At 39.2% G+C, this 21037-nt stretch overlaps 1 protein-coding gene across 5 annotated transcripts in view; it reads left to right on the forward strand.

Moving 5' to 3' along the window:
* The window catches only part of CNKSR2 (connector enhancer of kinase suppressor of Ras 2), a 212211-nt gene that overhangs the window by 169908 nt on the left and 21266 nt on the right, over positions 1-21037 (forward strand). For all 5 annotated transcript variants that reach the window (XM_054059353.1, XM_054059361.1, XM_054059366.1 and 2 more), the window contains 2 exons: positions 1389-1489; positions 2683-3223. In XM_054059353.1, the coding sequence (XP_053915328.1) occupies positions 1389-1489; positions 2683-3223 (642 nt within the window). The remainder of the gene's footprint in view (positions 1-1388; positions 1490-2682; positions 3224-21037) is intronic.

A 21037-nucleotide genomic window follows, 5' to 3' on the forward strand; every position in this document is an offset into this window, starting at 1 on the left:
ATAAAATAAGTTTTTGTTTTAAATCTTGAATAAGATAACGTGCAGTAGGTAATTAATCATAAAATTCAATAATCATCATGGTAACAAGACATCTTTAAAGCCAAAATTACATGTTGTGCCAACTTGGATTTTTGAGTTAGATCACTTATGAAGCAACAAGCAATCTTCTCCTTATCTGTTAACAAGAAAGTAGTAAGTCATACAGTTCATTGAGCATTTACTAGGCAAAGTGTAAATAGTCGGTGAATAGTCTGAGCTAAACTGTCCTGTTCTACAATGATTTATCCCAATGCTAGAATGTAGTGCAATCAGAAACAAAGCGACAACAGAAATGTTTGCATAATTCTTACAATGTGTAGAAACATTAATGTTGAGGTAAGTCAGCAGTTAAGCAGTTTTCTTTTGTAAGGAATATTAAGGTCTGGTATCCATTTAGTTAGATGCTGTTCTGCCTCAAAAATATTTGCAACAGAATAAATACAAATTCCGATGTAGTACATTCTTCCATGTTTTTTCCCCTTTGACCAAACTACCAACCATATCAAATGTGCTTGGCCAAGACATGATTTCGTGACAAATTGAAACCTCATATCCAATTAAATTTAGCTCACAAACTCCATGTCCTTTTTATTTTCTCATCCATCTTTTGAACTCTGTGCTTAAATATCAGTCATATTTTTCCTTACCATATCATAACCTTTACGTTCTTGCGTGGGTAACAGGGCAGCCACTGTGCTATGAAGCATATATGATATAAAATTTTCCTGTCTTATTTAAATGCAATTGTTTGTTATTAGAAATTGAATTGAAAAGCTTGGTTAAATGGTGGTATAGAACAGAGAAGATGGATAAAGAAAAAACATTAATTAGTCATGTGTGCAATAGCCACTACCTGTTTGATCTGTCAGCTGATGTTAATTAAATTTGTTAATATTATTTACAGTTCACAAGACTTTTGCAAGTTATGTTTTTCATCTTTTTTATTTAAACAATACTTTCAGTATGTTGCAGTCAATATATGCAAAATTATAATTATTTTGATGGCTGTATATATACTTGAAAATTCAATACTTGTATTAGGAGTATTCTGTATTCATGTTGCATTTATGTGATGTGTACAAGAGTTCCATTTGTGGCTCTTTTGCAGGTTGTTGTTTAATATCTCTACAATGGGGCGTTAGACAGTATACCTCTTCATGTTTTGACTTTTCCCTCTTTAGATTAAAGCAATTCCAAGTTACAGCAGCTAATATTTACAGAGTCAGCATTGACTGGTATTTAACTCTCAGTAATACTAGGATGGAGTTTCCATTTGCTTTTGTGAAAGTGATTCTCTGAGTATCAAAATGTGTTGGTAGTTTTTAATCTGATCTGTATGTAACTTGTAGATTACTGGAGTGAGAGTGATAAGGAGGAAGCCGACACTCCATCAACACCCAAACAAGACAGCCCACCACCCCCGTATGACACATACCCACGGCCTCCTTCAGTAAGTCACCTACAGTTATGTACAGGACTACATAAAGTGTCACTTTTACCTACTTTCCTGCTTAAAAGCATGTGCGTGCACACATTATGGCTTTCTCCAGCATATTTTTTGGGTCAGTACTTGACTCAAGGCATTTAAGTAAAATGCATTCCTAACTTTAACAGCCATTGTTGCTATTTTCACTGGTGTGCAGAGAGCACGGATTTATAATCCCATCTGCTATACAAAATGGATTAAGTTACAAAATCCTTTCTTCCTGTTCTTCGTAAATTATGGACCCCTAGTCATCCATGCAATCCCTCACCACCTCCTTATCATCTTCTCTAACAGAATGTTGTCACCTCAGTAACAACACAGACTCTTCTCTACGGCACAACAGTTCTACTGTGAAACTTTATAATAACAAATTACGCTTGAATTTCCACAGAAATGCCAACACAAAAATCTTTTCTATTATATCCCAAACACTGATACTAGTTGTTCTGTTGTTGTGAAAAAGTAGGTTTCTCTATAAATTAGAAGAAAAGAGGATTTGTTATTTGTTTTCTTTTTGAAGCAGCTGTTGGTCCAAAAACAGAGTATAGACTTATTCTGCACTGGCTATTTTAATTTTCATGTCCATGTATGCAGACAATGTTAACTTATGTATCTTACTTGAATATAGTTTTTAAAATGCAAAAATTTGGATTGAGAAATTGGCAAAGTCTAGAGGAAGAGAGTGTTCATGGTGTTTAATTTTGATGCCATACTTTACCATCCAAAATTATAGATCTTTGAACTGCACTGAAGCACTACAAAGATGATATCAAAGAAATTTTTAGCAAGATTAGATGGCAACAGGAATTTCGATGGCATTTTTAAGATTTTTACTGGATCACGCACATCTCTTCTGTGTCATCCATGGTGCCATATTCTGCAAAGTTTTCTGCACGTAATTGGATTGGCCTATTTTACAGACTGAGGGATATAATAAGGATACTTATTATGACTAAGTATCAGTATTTGGCCCACAGGTATGGTATGTGTAGATGTGTGCATGCCTTAAATTAGGATCAGGGCAGGTTAATCAGGCAATTTCGTGCCTTTGTTACTAAGCTGGATGCTGTCAGTAACAATGAAAAGTACATGATTATTGCTAGCAGTAGGTCTCGGTCTGCATTGATCTGAAAATTGCTCTATTTCTAACATTGTAGATGAGCTGCACAAGCCCTTATGTGGAGCCAAAACACAGCCGACTCTCATCCACGGAGACCTCCCAGTCGCAGTCGTCGCATGAGGAGTTTCGCCCAGAGGTGGCGGGGAGCGCCACCGACTCGCCGGTGCGCAAGACGGCGAGCCAGCGGCGCTCCTGGCAGGACCTCATAGAGACACCGCTGACGAGCTCAGGACTCCACTACCTGCAGACACTGCCACTGGAGGACTCTGTGTTCTCTGAGGCGGCTGTGGTCTCCCCCGAGCACCGGCGACAGTCAACCTTGCCCACCCAGAAGTGCCACCTGCAAGACCACTATGGCCCCTTTCCCCTCGTGGAGGGTGAGCGGATGCAAGTGCTGAATGGGAATGGGGGAAAGCCCCGAAGTTTCACTCTGCCTCGGGATAGCGGCTTCAACCACTGCTGCCAGAGCCTTTCAGTTGGTGCCTCCGATCACCATGAAGAAGCGCAGCAGAAGGAGGTGGAGGAGGAGGAGGAGGAAGAGGAAGGCAAAGCAGCAGAAGAAAACCAGGAAGACAAAAGTAAGTATAGGCTATTTCTGTGGCTTTTCAAGAGTCCTGTTTGTGTTACATAGAGATTGTTTTTCCTGTTTCCCATCAAAAAAACCCAACAGTTTTTCAACGTTCCCCATGTTTTACCAGGTCCCCCTTGCCACATACCTCTTTGATCTGCCTCATGTATCAGGTTTAATAAGTAGACAGTGTTGCATGACCTCTCATGATCACCAAACACTTCCCCATTGACTGGTCACCAGTCATTTCCTACTAATAATTGTATAGTTACGAATGGATTTTGCTTCCATGCTTTCTTCACACTTCCACATATATGTCTCAGGACATATTTAGTAAGATTTCCAGCCAGCCCCATCTGGGTTGTAAAAAAACTTGGTAAATCCTGGAGCATAGGGTCAGGCTGTTATTATGTAGTATCCAGGCAGGCAAGTTACAGGACAGCCCAGAAGCTGTAAGAAGCTGAACAAGAGAGCTATTTTCCCCACCTCCTCACCTTGTGATTTATAGAGAAGTTCAAAGAAAAATCATTTCAAACAAAAAACAAAAACAATAGACAACTATGTGACCAGCGGTGCTTAAAAAAAAAAAAAAATCATAGTGCTGAGTAACTCTCTTGCATGGTACGTTGACCCCATAGATACTAATGCTATTTGTCAAAAATGATCCAAATAAACAGGGATTGAAGAAGGTCCCTGCTCCTCCTGAACACGTGAACATGTTTCTGTGTCTGTTTCATGCTCTGTCCTTCACTGTCATTTATGGAGCTTCTCAGCATGTGTTGCTAGCAAAGTTGAGTTCACTCCAAAGTTGGAGGGTCAGTCAACAAAGCCTGTATCCATGAATTGTGGGGTTACACTGCGATTAAGTTGGCTGTGGTGGCAAGGAAGGCAGAATGACCCTGGAAGCTCTCAAAGGGTCTGTGCTGTCCAGTTCCTTCAAATTCAGTTTCCACATTGCAGTAAAGAAGTATAAAAAAGGGTAAGGAGGTAGGAAAGGGTAGTGAAAGCACTGGATAATTGAGTACCTACCTAAGTTAATTTATTGTTAGCACCTTTGTTGAGCATTAAAATTCACGTGAACTTCAGTCTATCTGGGAGACATCAACAGTTTTCCATTGCCCTTTTACTTTAGTCAATAGTTTCTAAACTTCTCATATTCTTGCCTTTGAGAAAAAAAAGATTTTTGGTTTGTTTTTTTTTTGCAGATATGAAATTTGATGCCATTAAAAGTTTGAAAAGGCACAATTTCAGTTGCATTCATGCATGACACTTTCCAAAAAATCCCATATATTTTTAAGTGTAATATTAGGCTCCTACTGACTGTGAAATTAAGCTGTCTAATTAATAGGGTTACATTTCATCAGCCATGCAGAATGTTTTATCCTATTTTTAGCCATCAATTTTGGTTTTCAAATGGGATTTTGCTGATAGCAAAAAAAGAAAAAAAATTCTAAAAACATTTCTCACAGTCAACGAAAGGAACAAGGAAACTTCCCAGCAGAGTTCCTGTGCTGTCTGGGCATTACTCAGAGATACTTTTGCAGGGCGTGCATTGTTAGGTGTTTTAAATCTCTGCTTTAAGGCTTTTGGGTTCCTGATTGTAAGATTTTATAGCATACAATACTAATAAAGGGCTAGTGTTTGATATAATGGGTCAGAACTTGGGCTCTTCTCCATCTTTCTGTGCCAATTTCCTAAAAAAGAAAAAAATTTAATTTTTGAAGTGGCTACCTTGTACACACATACTTTTATTTTAGTTTGAGTGGAGAGATTTTCATGGTTGAAGCTTTAACAAGAGATTGGTTTTGAGACATTAGCAACCAGCTAGACAAGTAAAGTGCTCATGGTGATATATTGACCATGAAATTATAAAACTAGAAAGAAAATTCTGTTTAGTCTGTTGAAGAGTTTAAGTGTTGAATTGCTTGCTGCTGTGGCTGCAATGTTCTGTTTGCAATGCTGGCTTTTTTCAGTGTCCTTACCAGTAAAAAGCAGGAGGGATTTCATGCAAGTTGTGTTCTTAGGTGCAAAATCTCAGTTTCTGAGTTGAGAGATTTTCTTGTAACTGCTAAGTCCGCTAACAGGATGGGTGCTTTTGTGCATGCTGCACCGTTGCCCCTCTCACCTCCATTGCTGCAGAAAAGTTAAACATTGCAACTAGATGGAGAAATGGAATCTCTCCCTTTTAGAAGTGTTTTAACCTCACCTTGAACCTTCCCTGATGTGGTATCACATGAACCTTTTAAACGTATATATTTGCCTTACGCATTTTGGATCCTGACATAATTCTAAGCTCATGGATGATTCTATGTGTTCTTGTCTGTAAATGTATGTGTTTTAAACCTTAATCATGCCTACTGCTTTTTGTGTGGGAAAAGGAATGCAGCTCCTTTGCAACTGTTGCTGTACAAGTCAAATGGCATTGCCAAAAATTTGTTTTCTCAGCTTTTTGTTTTTACATTCCCACTTTTAAAAGCTTCTGAGTTTAAATCAAATAGTAAAATGCAGTCCTGTTTCTTCCAACTTCTTTTGCAGAATTGTTTTCAAATGACCACACCACAAGTTAGGAGATCCATGCTTTTTTCAGATGCTGTCCTCAGCTGCTACAGTTTAACATAGTTCTGTTGACATTCTACTGAATCTACACCCATTTCCAACTAAGAATCTGCTCTCTGTTAATCACTACTCTATGCCTTAAGTAGATATTGTAAGATTTTACTGACACTGCAAGTAGTTTTGTGCATCAGCTCTGCTGTAATGCCTAGATATATCATGGTAAACTGAAAATATGGGTTGTCCTTTCCTGTGTTTATCTCTTAGGATCTAACTTTGTTCTGTATTCCGTTGCTTCTTTATGTCTTGTTATATCACATTAACATTGCACTGCTAATCTTTAATAGGTTGTTTTATTTCCCTAATTAAAATTACTTTTGTGTAAATCATTTCAATGTTACATTTTGACACAGTCCTGTAATGGTCTCTTGCTTTGTAATTGAAGAGGATTCTCTTGTTGGATATTTGTGTTTGTCCGTGTGTTTGCTCCTGAGGTTATGAAAACGGCAAACAACATTCACACCTGTAGCACCAAACGTTCCTTTTGCTGTGTTGTTCAGAGGCAGCCTTGCACACAGGGAGCAGGTCAATGGCTATGGCCCAGTGCATTGTGTTTCTGTGATTTAGTTGTGAAGGATAAGTTGGGCTTTTTCAGGTTTGTCTTCTTCTAGTGGGAAGTAATAGGAGACAGCTGTGCAGCATGGCAATGTCACCCCTTTGCCCTCCAGCCCCACCGCTGTCTGTGCTCTCTGTGTTTTGACAGATTTCACCACTTAATGCCAAAGACATTTCTAGGATCTTCTTCAGAGTCTGTTTCTGAGGGTTGTTCCGGGAAAGCTTGCTTCAGTTTTTGCTTTATTTTTTGATGGCAGATCCTTCATTTTCAAAGAATTTTTGGTTTGTGGGAAAGTAATAGGAACAACTAAGTGTTCACTATTAAAGAGAAACAGATACTACTCTCTTCAGAGTATAACTGGCTGTAGATCCTGCTGACTTAGCCACAGAAAATCTGCATCTTTTTTCCATACTCCCCGAAAAAGTCTTTGGAAAGCAGTAGCATCCACAGGAGTCTCTGCTGCTGGTTCCATGTGCTTTGGGACCAGCCAGAGCAGTATTGGCACACCTTCCAGGGAACTCACACCTGGAAGTGACATGCGACAGTGTACAAGGAAGCTTTCCACTGTGCAGACTCAGGATTATGAATAGAAAAGCACTGAGTTTGAGTTTGAAAAGGTATTTGGAGCGGGAATAGTCTTAGACTGTCTTCCCACTGTTCAACACCATTTCCTTCTGTGTCATTCCTCACCTCTTTCTTCACTTGCTTCCGGAAGTTTCTGTGCCGTACCTGAATTTTAAGTACTGTAATTCCTGCTGACGTGTTTTAGGATTTTTTTGTTGCTACTCTGTCATCATAATTTTGGACTATCTTCTGTATAGGGTGGACAACTATAACAAAGATTTAAAGAGATTTCAGTAACTCAATGGGTATCCTTTTGGGGCAATTGAAAGGTTTGAGCCATTTGTTTGCTGCATTGATTTCGCCCTCCCTAGAGTGTTTACGAGGTGCAACGATATTCCATGAGTGACTTCTGTCACCTTGAAAAGATTTTACTATCTTCCTCAAGCTTGAGCACACTCACATGCATTCCCTGACAGACATTTTGCTCTGTCACTGTAAGCCCTTGTTCAGGTGTGCAACATCTCCCGGCATCCCATGCTTAGTCCCACACAGTCTAGTGAGCACACGCAGTAACTTAATGCTTCAGTCTCTGAAACTTGCCTTTTTACTTTGAACCATTAAAGATACTTTCCAAAGGCTGGAGCAGGTGCTGGTATTTTGCAGCTCAGAGAGACATCCACCCCCTGCAAAGGATTTCAGGAAAGCTCTCCTTGATGTCAGTGAGAGCGAGTCACTGAAAGAGATGTCGAATGTCTGCTCTTTCTGAGGTACCAAGTCTGAGACTTTTTTCTTTCTTTCTTTCCTGGTAAAAAGATCGGAAGGCAACAGGAGAAGTGGAGAGCAGTTTCTCCCGCACCACCTACTAGTCACAGAAATGAAACTCTTGGTGGCAGTGCATTTACAAAATAGGGCAGGTGGGTTTAAGGAGTCCCAGGGCTAGCAACAAGTAGAGTTTTACGCACTGTGCCCAAGAAAGCATATCTGTGGGACATCCTAATCAGCCAAGAAGGTATTTGCAGTAGTAAAAAATATACTCTGAATAAGGTGATGTGTTTCAGCTTCTGAAATGCAGATGCAGCGATGCTTGCCTCTTTTTAATGAGAAAGCTGTACCGTGCAGTGCAAATTATGTCTCTCAGAGAGATCAATGTTTACTAATTAAACACTACATTATGAAGTGGTACACTGTGTACCACTTCTAGCATTGGCTTCTCTGCTTTTTGGATAGGATGTTTTTTCACTTTGGCAGGGTTTAGGCAACAGTGAAATGTGGAAGTTGGGATGAATAATGTGTAAAGCCTGGATTGCATGTGCTAGATTTGATGGGGATGTGAGCTGGATGTTGATAGGGTGGCTTGCTTTTCTGACACCTTCTTTCCATTTTAGAGAGAATACCATTACTGGTAATCTGCCCACCTAGTTGGTTTTATCTCCACCAAGAGCAGACTAATGAAATGGTTGCTTTTTCTTAGTGTTGTTTTAGTGATTTGATATTTCATTCCTAATTCCCATCTGAGCCTTCTGTGGCCCTTGCCTGACCGGGCATTTGCATTTCTGTGGGCTGAGGACCATCAGCATTTTGTGCCTTGTCTGTCAGGAGAAGGCCTCTGTCCCACTGTCTCCAAGGTGCTAGCTTTGCTGTTAACTCAGAATGAACTTGCCTAAAAATACTGCCTAGTTTTGTTGAAAAAATAGGATCTTAAGCCTATTTATTGGTTTATAGTGGAAATGGCTAGCCCACACTGTTTTGGTGTGAATGGTTTATTTAGTTGCAAGGAAATTTCTGTCAGTGGCTTATAGTTTCAGGGAAGAGGGAACCATGGGAAAGCAGGACAAGACAGTGGCTGCTGTATCAGCTGATCTGTTTTTCAATGCAAGTGCATTACATACAAAATATCTGCTGGAATGACATGTCTTCACATACTCTTTTTTTTGTTGTTGTTAACCAAACCATTTATTGTTCGTTTGTCATAAGACCCAGTGAGATCCTAGGAGAGCTGTTATGTTTGAAAATCAATGGATGGCGGGACAGCATTATTGATAATCTAGGTTACCTGTCAGGCTAAGATTTTTATTCTTGTTAAACTTCGAGATACATGTTTATCTGAATAGGAATTTCTATAAGCTTCCAGAAGCAACTGCGTATTTGGGAAAATTATCATCCTATGAAGAGCTGCTTGATTATCTTCTAGCTGCTGTATATGTCCATCTGCTTGTATAAAAATATGGTTTAGACTGTTTACTATACTTTAAAAACTTAGGTAAACAAGTGTTAGGAGTAGCTATCTTTCTTTCTATGTTCTTTAATTCAAAATTTAAACTTTATAAAATAAAGCTTTCCAATTCTCATATGCCAAAGAAGTTTCATTATAGAAGTTCATTAGTAGTCTAAACAAAAATAATGGCACGCAAACCCTCTCTATTCTGATTTAAATTTCAGTTCAGTGGGAAAAAGTTGCCTGCAGTGTTTGAAAGGCAAATATTGAATCATTTACTGAGTAGAAATTCATAAAGCAATATGGACTGTCAACAAAAATAAAAGTAGTTTCATTTTATGCCTCTTAGCGTTTTCTCATATGAATGCTTTTTACCCACAAATATGCTGTTGGCACATTTTAAATTTTAATAGATTCCCATAGCCCATGCTGCTGTAAGCACAAAGGAAAGGTGAATTCCTGCTCTTATTTTGGGTTTAATAGCTTTAGGTGTCATTGCTAACAAAGTCCATCTGTTTTTGCCTGAAATACATGCATTACATGGTCTTTTTACGATCAAAAGAAATGCACAAGATAATTTCTTATCTGGCTATTCTTATAAATCACTTTTTTGTGACATATCCTCAGTTCTGTTACTAAGTTGATGGCCGTCAATGGGGCCATGCTACCAGAGGTACCTTTAGAATGGTGGTAGAGCAAGGAATCTATGGAGGTGAGAATATAATTCTGGTTTTTTCTCTACTCTGTATTAATTCTCATGCTACATATTATGAAAGCCATCTGGTTTGCCTTTAATTTTTCCATTTCTTGTTGTAAGTGAGCTCTGTCCCTGCTGCTGCCTGAGTCTGTCTGCAGAGATGCTGTCCTTGGGAAAAGACAATTCCTAAGTGACAAACCACTTCACAAGTAATAGAAGGAAGACAATCCAAACCCTCTGGTGCTCTCTGTTTACCATACTGAAGGATATGCAGTTGCTTTCCAGATTGTTGACCTGATATATCTCAACAGCTATATAAAAAGGCTTCTTTTTTTGTGCTTGCAGATTCTGCCCCTCATTTCCAAATGTGCTTTCATTCTAAAGCTTAATATAGACACATTTCTTAAACGAGGATATGTAGCTGTTTTGAAATTATTTTGTGTACAAAAAGGAAAATCAGACTGTTTTTTTAAAATTAACATGTATTTTCCCATGTAAAAGAGAGGTTTCCTGTTCCAAAATTTACGCTCACATTCATTTTGATTTCAAACATGAAAAACAGACATGTATTTAATTTTATACATAAATCTGCTCACTGAAACTCATGAAAATGGTATTATTGACACTCTCAGATTTACTACTGCACAATGCATGAGGAAGCCATTTCTCACTGGGATTTTTGCAAGACTGGGATAATTTATCTTTCAGATACAACAGGGACTGATGCAGCCTAATCTGAAAGTTTCTAAATGCAAAGGAAACAGACACCTACAACAAGAAAAGTTAACCAACTAGTGTATATATGAGAATGTTCCTTCAAAATGTGTAATTTAAAAATTCCTAGCTTATTTCAAAGCTAAAAAAGAGGAAAAAAATCCCGCTTTCTATAATCAGTTATAATTAAATCAAGGAATATGACACAATGCCAGTAGGACTAGGAGAGTAGAGGAGAACTAAAATTGTTTCAAACTATATTTGTTACATCTCCAAGTGGTGCCATCTGCTGTCTGTGGCTCTTGGGTTCTTTCACTGGTAAAACATGCAGGGATGAACTTGAGGCAGTAGTGTTTGGAAGGACACGGGAAGGGTATAGTTTTATTAAACTACTACCATGCTGAATTTGTGTAGTGTCACTGTATAAACATGCGTCTTGTTTAATTACTGTTCATCATGGGAAGCATGTCTTGGAGCCAGTGAGCTGGAAGTGAATTCAAAGACTATCCAGTGTAGCTCTGCCCTCTAAATCTGGAGCTCCTATACCTACTGAAATTGTTCTTAAACACCCCTAGCAGTGGGCATTCTTTTTTACCTTTGGTCAGTGCTTTTGCTCTTTGCTGTATTGGAAAGGAATTTTTTTCTTTTTTCTCCCAAATCATTCCCTTTGCAATTTAAGCCTAGCATTTTCTTTCCATTATGGCAGAGAACACAGAACTGCTTCAATACTGTAGCTCTTTTTTCAAGCTGAAAGCTTGTTATAAATGTTGATTTAGTTTTTCTTCACAGACAGTGTTTTACAGGCTTTTGACCCCTCTTGCTGAGCTTCCCTGGATTTTCCAGCTGCCTCCCACCACTTCTGGGATAGCAGTGTCCAAGCTGTGTGCAGCCCACCTGGCTGAGGCCAGGAAGGCTGCTTTGCCCTGGGTGTTTTATCTAAGGTACTATGATAACTATCTGTTTTGCAACGATATTGCACTTCATATTTTACTTTGTGCTGTACAGTATCCCAGATGCTTTTCTGCTTAATAGTTATTTTTCTAATCGTAGGTGAGACAATTATTCCTGTGCCTCTCACATATCCTCATTAAGTAGCTCACGTTAATAAAAACCTCAGGTGATTTAAAATGTCTAATTAATTGGCCTGAAACCAACCAACCAACAAACAAATATGACATTTTGTAAAACTAACAGCTTGGCTAGACCGAAAAAAGAAGCCTTGCAGACTAACCTGGTGTTTGCCAAGCTCTGTGTCTGGTAGCACAGCATTTACCATATTGTTACATGAAATTTGGCAAGGAGTTTCATCCCTCTAAATCGTTCCAACTCCTGAGACTATCCTCCAGCAGTCTAGGAGATGTTTCCTCCCACTTTCATGGTTGTAGATTTTAATAGGCTTATTCTCTTCCCCTGTCCAGGTCATTAGTGCAGTCTAGGGCTGTTCCCAGGCACAGGGCAGCCTCAGGAGAACCTCGTGTAGTGCAGTCCTCCCTCTTAACAGTGAGTCTGTGGTGTCTCCACTGTCTGGGCTTGGGTTTTGCTGTCAGGACACAGTGAGTGTCGGGGATGGCTAATGTCACTCACTTCTGGGAGCTGAGCTTCCAGAAAAAGAAAGATTGTGCCATCTCTCACATCCGTCCTGCATTTAAATATCTAAGGAAAATGTTACCTGGAGATAGGTGGGGAACTGAAGGCTTATCTTTTTGTCACTTGGTATTCCATCAGTCCCTCAAAAGAGCTTAATGATCAGAGTTTATACTAACCAGGTGGGTTTTATTTGTAAGCTCTTCTTTTATTTTTCAATATGAAGCATTGCCAGTTCTTGTGAAACAAAGGTGGTAGCAACTTTACTGCATCTCTGTTCTCATTAATAAAAAAATAAGATTGCTAGCTTTGTTTGTAAGAAATGCTGTTCAAAAGCTAGAAGATAAATATCGTTTCTCGCTTTTTGTGACCCCAGTTTGCAAATTTTTGATCTTGTTGATGATAGTTAACACTCCTCCATCATCATACCTAGTGTGGTGCTATTAAATAGTATGATTTCATGGACAAAGTGTTGAAACAAGGTCCCTGTGGGATCTTATTGTATTTACATGAAGAAAATGGCTGCATTTTAAGCAGAATGGTTGCATTCTGGCTCCACTTTTTGCATACTGCTGGCACGAAATAATAGCAACTAATTGTTTCTTCTCTTCTGGATTCCAAAGGGATTAAGTTTGGCCTTTAGGAATATGAAGTATCACCACTGATTTGTTTAAAAGCATTTGAGTTGTTATCGCCATTAGAGTGTGAGGAAAGAGGCTGCCAAAACTTTTCCATTTAAAACCACTTTTTAGCCACTTATTGAAATGTTGATTTAATTATGTAAAGATTTGAAGGAGTGAAGGAGCAGGTGAAATTAATGAAGCCTCACTTGGGAGATTACTCCTGGTTGTAAATTCAGGGATGGTCAGAGATCAGGCAGAGGCACTGCAAGGCCACGAGGTACCAAACAGAGGGAAAGCTTAGCATGATCGCTTTACCCAGCAATAATGAGAACAAGTAATAAAACTTCACTGGGGATTTTTGTGCATTTAGTTCCAGATTAAATGAAACTCAGATTTTGAGTGCAGTGGGGTGGCTTGAAGGAGGCTCCTGGTACAGCGCCCGGCTGTGCTTGGCGATGCCAGAGACATGTGTCACTGAGCTCCCTGCAGCTAATTCGGTGTTTCCTATACATGCAAAGCAGGCATTATAGAATACTTGAAAACTCATGAATGTGACGCCTAGAGAATTAGAGAGTATCTTCCTGCAGTAAAAAATCTATTTCAGAATTCACATAATGGTATTTTAATAGCCTTTACATTTGGCATTAAAGTGATATTTTTACTGTACTAACATGAATGCTTGAAATCCAATAAGAAAATAATACTTACTCTATAAAAAGCCTGAAGCTGATTATTCTGAGAATTCTTCCATTTCCTTCCTCCCTACTAGAATTTACCCTGCCATTTCTTTTCAACTTTTAAATAAGAAAATAAATTTTATTTCCAAGAGGACTTTTTTAATCAAGCTAAGTACATGCACAGTCTTTCACCGTACAAAATTTATATTTTTATCTTTAGTATAATGTTTCTTGGGAAAACTGGAATAGCTGATTTCTGTCTTTTCAGAAGATGGGAGAGAATACTTCTATTTACTTATTTCTGGCTTTGTAAAGAGCCCAGGAAAAATTCCATTTAAATTTTACACTTCTGTTAAAGCTCTCCAAGACTAAATATTTTTTTTTAGTATTATTTTTTTTTACTACTGAGAACTGTGTCTACCTTCTTCAGTGTTATTGTATGGTCTTGGTATATAATGACATATTTCCTAAAGTAGTCTCAAAAGTTTCATGTGATTCTTAAAATGGCTAGGAATACATATTAATGAACTAGGATAATTTAAGCATACCATACATTTTTTATACCAACATATTGAAAATCCAAATCTCAGCATTTTGATAATGGTTTATGAAATGGTGAGACTGAAGAATTAAAAATAAAATTAAAAAAAAGAGAATGTACTTTAGACATTAATACGTTATGCATTGATGAATAGATAGTTTCTAAGTTCTTTGCTCACTTTACGTTATAACCATCTGCAGTCCAATTCACAAGTTCTGCCTGCAGATGTGGCCACCTTGTAGTGGCCATCATGTAGCTTATAGCACACACAGGTTATCCTTGCATCTGTGCAAACTCTAAGAAGTTGAGAAATTTGATTCTATGAATGTCTTGCACAGTCATAAAATACATGTAAATGTCTCCATAGCAAAAGAAGAAAAGAGATTGTGTGTTAAATTTTTTGAGAGTACTTATTTAAAGGATAGCTGAAATTTTTGGTTCAATTAATTTTGAACTATTGGTAGAAGGTAGATGGATGTTTCAGGATTTCCGTAACATGAAAAAGTGATTTCCTTGGAGGCTCACGATTTGGAAATGGCTTTTACAGTTAATGAAACTCAAAACTTGCAGCCACCCTCTTCTTCCTCCCCTCCATCCCAAGAGACCAGTTTCCTAAGCTTGTACAGGTTGTGACTAAGCAAGATTATGGTATTTATAGCAAGAGTACAAAAGTCACTTGAGGTAAAAATTGGGCTCTTCTGTCAGTTCTGAAAAAAAACACTTAGGTCCTTGATAGTTTTCATTATTCCTGAGCTTTAGGGGAGGCTGAATGTTGGAGGCCAAGGGTAGAGTCAAATGTCTCCAAGCAGCCACCATTGCCCCCTGGAGCCCTGTGACACCCGTAGCTTTTGGGTTGCTACTCATAGGAAAACAGGAGTAGAGGGGTGAGATTTTATCTTCCACCTAGGTTTGGCTCTTCTGCCATGGCTGCCAGCGGACTGTGTGCGTTTCTGAGCATTTCTGCTCCCCAGGATGTTGGGGAGTAGGAGGTTGCTGAGAGTAGCCCCATGAACAAAGAAAGGAAAGCAGACCCCGTCAAGGTGGTGGAGGCTTAATTTACCTGCATAAAAAGAAACACTTTCTACAAGCTGTGATCTGTAATGCTTGAATGGAACAGGAAACAAACATCAGGATAACTGGGGAAGAGATGGCAAAATCTAATGGGGTGAGTTGGAAACAAAAGGTGAAATGTTAGAAATGGGACACATATCTGTAATGGTGAGGCTAAGCTATGGAACAAGTTTCCTTGAGTTGTGACTGTTGTTTAAATGAAAATCCCATCAGCTTTTATGCTCTGTGCCACAATTGAGGATGATGGTGTTATAAAACTTTCAGATAGATAGAAAATCTTCAGTTAGGAAAAACTGTTTTAAAACCATCTTGTCTTGATAGCAACACATTTGTCTTAAAGGATAGCTTACTGTAAATGTACCCATGCTGCCTTTGCCTTTGTTTCACAAAATTATGCAATTTAGTACGCTGTACAGGTGAGCCAAGTGGATATATTTCATGTTAGAGCCACATTCTAGCAGACTGCCAGTGCACAGAAACATCTCCTCAACCCAAGTTGTCCTCCAAGGAGAAGAATCTGGCATAACCACATGATTATGTTGGGAATAGTTCCAGGCTGATCAGGGAGGTTGTTGTCTGCACTTAGCACGTCACTGTGGATTTCCAGTTCTGAAATCCCCCAAGGTTTCTGCACACGTCTGCTAAGGGGCTGTTTTAAAAACCTTCAGATTAAGCTGACTGTGTGCTTGACAAATTTCATGGTTCAGACAGAAGTATGTAAATCATGGTCACCAACATTTTTTTCATCACCAGCAGTTGTACTACTGCAGTGTCCATCGCACCATAATGTAACCAGAACAAATAAATTCTTGCCTATTCCTACCTTCTCATGTACTTTCTAATTGAAAATTGAAATTGAGAGAGTTCTCATTTTTCCACAGAGTTGTTGAATAGATATATCATATCGTATATCATATCATATCAACTGAACTCTGTAGTTACTCTGCAACCACAGTAAGATTTTTAATATATCAGATAAAAGCAAGGACACTATAAAAAGGCGTAGTATGATCTCTGTGTATTTCAAAATTATTTTTCTTTGGTCTCTTTTCCAGAAGCAATCTTATTTTCTGTGCTTTTTTCACCCTAGTTATAGAAGATAGGACATAAATGAGAGATAAATTTATAGTGTAATTCCATGTTGTTGCACTAGGATAATTTCTACAGAACCTCTCCACCTGTATTTCAGGAATGAAAAACATTGAGGAAAATGAACATAAAGTCAAGTCTCTGAAAACTATGAAAGCATCAGTGACAAATCTAATGCTGTAAAGCCTCTTTGGAATATCCAGTTGTACTGCTAGCAAGTCCTGATGTTATACAGGAAAATTAGTAAGCTTATTGCCATCAGAATCATAGCTTCTTTAAGAAGGATGTTTACTTTATTCTGGGAAAAACAAATCCTTGCGAAATTAAAAACTCACTAAGCTTGTTGGTTTTACTATTTTGTCTTGCAGTCTAACATTTCTATTCTGCATAGCAGATGCGGGCTTAGTAAAAATTGTTCAAAACATTGATTTGTGTACTTCTATATCAGATCTAAGACTGAGCTATTTGTGCTACAAAAGAAACCTACAGGCACAAGTGATTGCAATGAAGAGCACTCAAGAGCATTTGAGCCCCATATTCCAGCTAACCCAGTTAAGTTTGCCTTCAACAGTGCCTAAATTCATATCTCTAGGGAAGATTTAAAAGGTACCCTGCTTGAAGCCCTTGATGGATCATTATTCCACAAAATAGTCTTGTCAATTTTGAACTCAGGTGTACTTTTAGCTGTATAATGTGACTACAAGGAGTTGCACATTTTTAACTGCAGGCTGGAAAGAAAAACATGTCTTTTGGTTAGGTTTGAACTGGCTACCCAAACTTTCATATGTTCCTGGTACTGGAAGAGGCAATGATCAGCCTTTTCTCTCTTTACTTACTGCATGTATGTACTCATATTGTACATACTGCACGTATGTACTTATATTGACCTCTCTTATATCCCCCTTGTTTATAAGGATTACCAAGTCTTGAGTGGTCCTAAATATTGTCACACCTTGCAGGAAAAACCTTTCGCACCACCACTAATCCTAGCTGCCCATATCTCTACCTTTCTCAGTACTGCCTTTTGAGATGAGAAGGCCAGAGCAGTATACAACCTTCAGCATGTGACACATAGGGATTTACACTATCTTTTTTATTCTGCTGCTTTATCTCCACTATTTTATGTACTTATTTGTAAGTAGAAGCCAAACTTCACAAGTTCTTTATTTTTTGGGGAAGCTGATTTGATGTTTTTAGCAAATACTCTGCAATTGTGGCATTGCAATCCAAGAAGAGAACTAATGGGAACTGTTTGGTATAAATGGTTCTGCTTTATGGGAAAAAAAAATAAGTGTAGTTTTTATGTCGGTGGGCGTGAAAAGACTGTGTAATGCTTGTTCACATGCAAGGCTGCAGAGGAGAAGGAAACCAAAAAAGACAATTTAGTTACCAAAAGAAATTAGCAGAAAACATGGCTAACTGAGCAACTTGAGAGATCAGTGAGGAGGGAGTTTGCTGTAGTGGGAGAAGTACAGAGCTCAGTTGTATAATATTCAGTGTTTTTCAGGCTATAGGGATGCTAATGTTTTCTCTGTTTAGTAAAGGTATGTAGAGGGAGAATATTTAAGCTGAAGCAGGGGTGAGTAGTGAATTACTGGAGATGTCTCCACTGCAGAGTAGTTCTGGTTCATATTAGAGTTTGCCCAGGGTAGAAGTGACCATGCACGTAACTGGTCAGACAGAGATATTTGGACAGCAGAAACCTTTCAAGAGAAGTCTCCTTTGGCTGGCCATCCTCTGAGGGGATGGCACTCTTACCTGGTGGTTTCCAAGGGCAGCTGTTTTTATAGGTAACCCTCCCCTCAGGATCCGAGGGTGTTTTGTTCTATTCCTCCTAACCCATTTGCGGAGCAGGATTCCCTTGCACACAACAGCCACCAGTTGTGGTGACAGAAAGGGACATCCTCTTGGAATGTCTCGATACCCTTTGTGCTGCCCTTGGCAGGACCAGCGTCTGAGCGCCTGACACCCCAGGGCACCAGCACCACTTGTTCAACTGGAGGCTGCTGCACAGCGGGCTGCGCCCTCATGCAAATACTCAGATCAAAGGGGTCTTTAATACTAATTATGTCTGAAGTGCATCACCCACATCCTGGAAGATTGCGATGGCAATGCTGAGGTAAAGTGACATTTGTAGAGCCATTGTAGGGACTCTGCTCTGCCTGCTGGATTCGGCTCCCTCCCACCTGGCTCTGGCCTTACTTGCCACTCACCAAAGAGATGGGCTCAGCCTACCCAGTCATCATATTATGCCAGCAGTACCCTTGCTACCCAGCTGTTCCTGGAGCTGGGACAGTCCTTTAGCGAAGAGCTCTCCCCACTTTCATCAGTCCTTTTTCCTCAATGCGGTTAACTTTAAGGAAACTAAAGAGATTTTTCCCTGTTTGCATTCTCCTAAAAAAGAAGAACACCTTTGCAATCTTGAAAGATTTGAGAATTGCCTGTCTCCAGCACAACTCTGATGGTTCATGCCAGTGGAGGAGCTGAGCTGCTGTAGGAAAAGGGAAATTGGTACCTGGGTGCTAATGTGACTATGCTGGTGGGCCCTGTGCGATGCTCCATCACCCCGGAAAGACAGCGGTCTCCCTCATGCTTGGGAGTATTGCCCTCGGCCCTCCAGATGGGGTGCAGAGGCAGGAGTGGGGCTCTGCTCTACTACACTGGGAAAAGGAGTCAGACGTGCAGGAGAAGAGAACAAGTGCCCAAATTGGATATTGCTGCTGTAATCTATTCAGTCCAGGATTATTTCTTCTGTGAAAAAATACTGTCATATAGAAGCATTTTTATGTTTTGGAGATGCTTGGGAAGAACTTAGGCAGGAGAAGGCTGATGAGAAGCAATGAATTTTCACACTGATGTCTTTGTAAGCGTAGGAGTAACTTCTTCCTGGTTATCCTGAGCACACCAAGAACTTCATCAGGATCTTCCCTTAAAAACTACACATCCTGTCTTGCCAAGATCTTTGATGGGTTTCTGGATTTCAGAGGAAGGCTAAGGGCTTCTCCTTGACTGGGCATCATGTGGCTGTGAAACCATGGCACGTTATCCTTAAGCTTTGTCTAGGCTTCCTGACCAGTCTGACAAATGCCTATTATCATCCCTTTCCATGAATAGCTGCCTTGTGGTTTTGTGAATATTTAACCAGGAGCTTGAACACATAAGGTGATAAAACAAAAAACTCTTCTGATGAGTTTGCTGGTTTTTTTCACCTTCTGCTTTGTTTATAGAAGTACTTTCTTAGCAGGCTTGAAGAGATGCTACCCAATTAAAGAGATCCTATTCACTCTAGCACGTTTAGGGATTTGAAATAACTTAAAATTTGTTATTTGTTGCTCTCTTTCAAGTTGAAATTCACAGGAGAACTTCTGACATTTTAGGCATTTGCCTCCTGTAAGAGGAGCCTTTAGCCTAATGAAATCCCTGTGCAACTCTGATTTTCTTTTATTACACTGGTGAGGACATTGTTTGGCTTATGATAGGCTTAAGATATACTTTTTAGGGAAAAATTGGATCACCTCTGAAAAGAGCTCCTGCATGTTAAAAATATAAAAGCAATTAAAAGAAAAAAATTTAGCAATGCCTGACTTGCCAGAAGGATATCTTACATAAAACCTTTCAGTGCAAGCTTTTTATGTAGAGGTAATTATTATCATAAAAACTAAAAGTTAAATTTGCCAGGTGAGAATATTTACTTTCAGTATCCACCAAGTGTGAAACATTTTATCATTAATTCTTCATTTTATATTCCCAAGTTGGTAATGAATTCACTGCAGTAAAACAAGGAGCTCACGGCTGTATTGCTCTGATGGGCTTTCAGGCCACTGTTTACATCTGAGACAGCAGCTGAATCATTGTTTTAAAACAGGAAAGGCAATTTCTGCTTTACTTTTAGGGAAAGCAAATTAATTAGAAGCAAGGTTTCTAAAAGCAGTTTCTTTATATGCTGATTTTGTGCAGTCTGAGATTTCTTTCCATTTGATGATCTGAGAGGGGGTTTAGGTCTGATAGCATTTGTGTTGCTAAATATGGTCCCCTACGAGCCTGGAAGAGACCTGGCTAAGTAAAAAATAGAGTAGGAGCAGAACGCTATAACTTGCCTGGGAACAGGCAAGGCACATTGACAGATCAAACACACACTAGTGTGTAGGAGAGAGGAGGGGATGCCTTTCTTATATTTAGCACAGCTAGCCAGAGGGTGTTGTCAATACTTCACATGATGGCCTTGCCAGGTGAGAACAACATAGTCCATGTTTTGTGCATGTGCTTCTCAACTGAGCTCCCAATTTGATTAAAATATCTCAAGACAAGCAATAACAGTAATAATCATCTGCCCTCCTAGCTTTTCCTGACTGGTTGGGTTTTCACACCATTCATGTTGGATGTTTTAGCAAAAGCTGCTGAAGAGTCTCAGCAGAACAGGATGTGAAGAAGATGATGGTTTTTGCTGAGTTTGTTTATTTTGCCTTAACTGTGTGGGGTGATATCAATAACTATTTTCCCCATGTCTTGTTCTTATGGAGCTGAGAGCAGCACTTGTAGAGGAGCAGATACTGGAAGTTATATGTGGTCCGACACCACCATCTGTCCTCCCCATCTCCCTCGCTGTGGTGCTTTCTCATGTAACATTTGTGCTCTTGGTGTTCCTTTGTTTAGCCTAGTGAGGATGTAAGGGACACTAAAGCATATAGTGAGATGTTAAAAAAGTCAGAACTTGCTATTTGAAGATTGTGTATTCCTGTATTATGCTTGTTTGATTAGTGCCTTTTACTGCAGTAACTCAGTCTCCAGAGGAGTACTGAGTGATTTGTGCTACTGCTTCCACATCTGACTAGCTTCTTACACGATAATTTGCACGGATGCTGCTCTGGAGTATAATGTTG

Source organism: Cuculus canorus, chromosome 1, assembly GCF_017976375.1.
Source record: "Cuculus canorus isolate bCucCan1 chromosome 1, bCucCan1.pri, whole genome shotgun sequence".
NCBI classification, from domain to species: domain Eukaryota; kingdom Metazoa; phylum Chordata; class Aves; order Cuculiformes; family Cuculidae; genus Cuculus; species Cuculus canorus.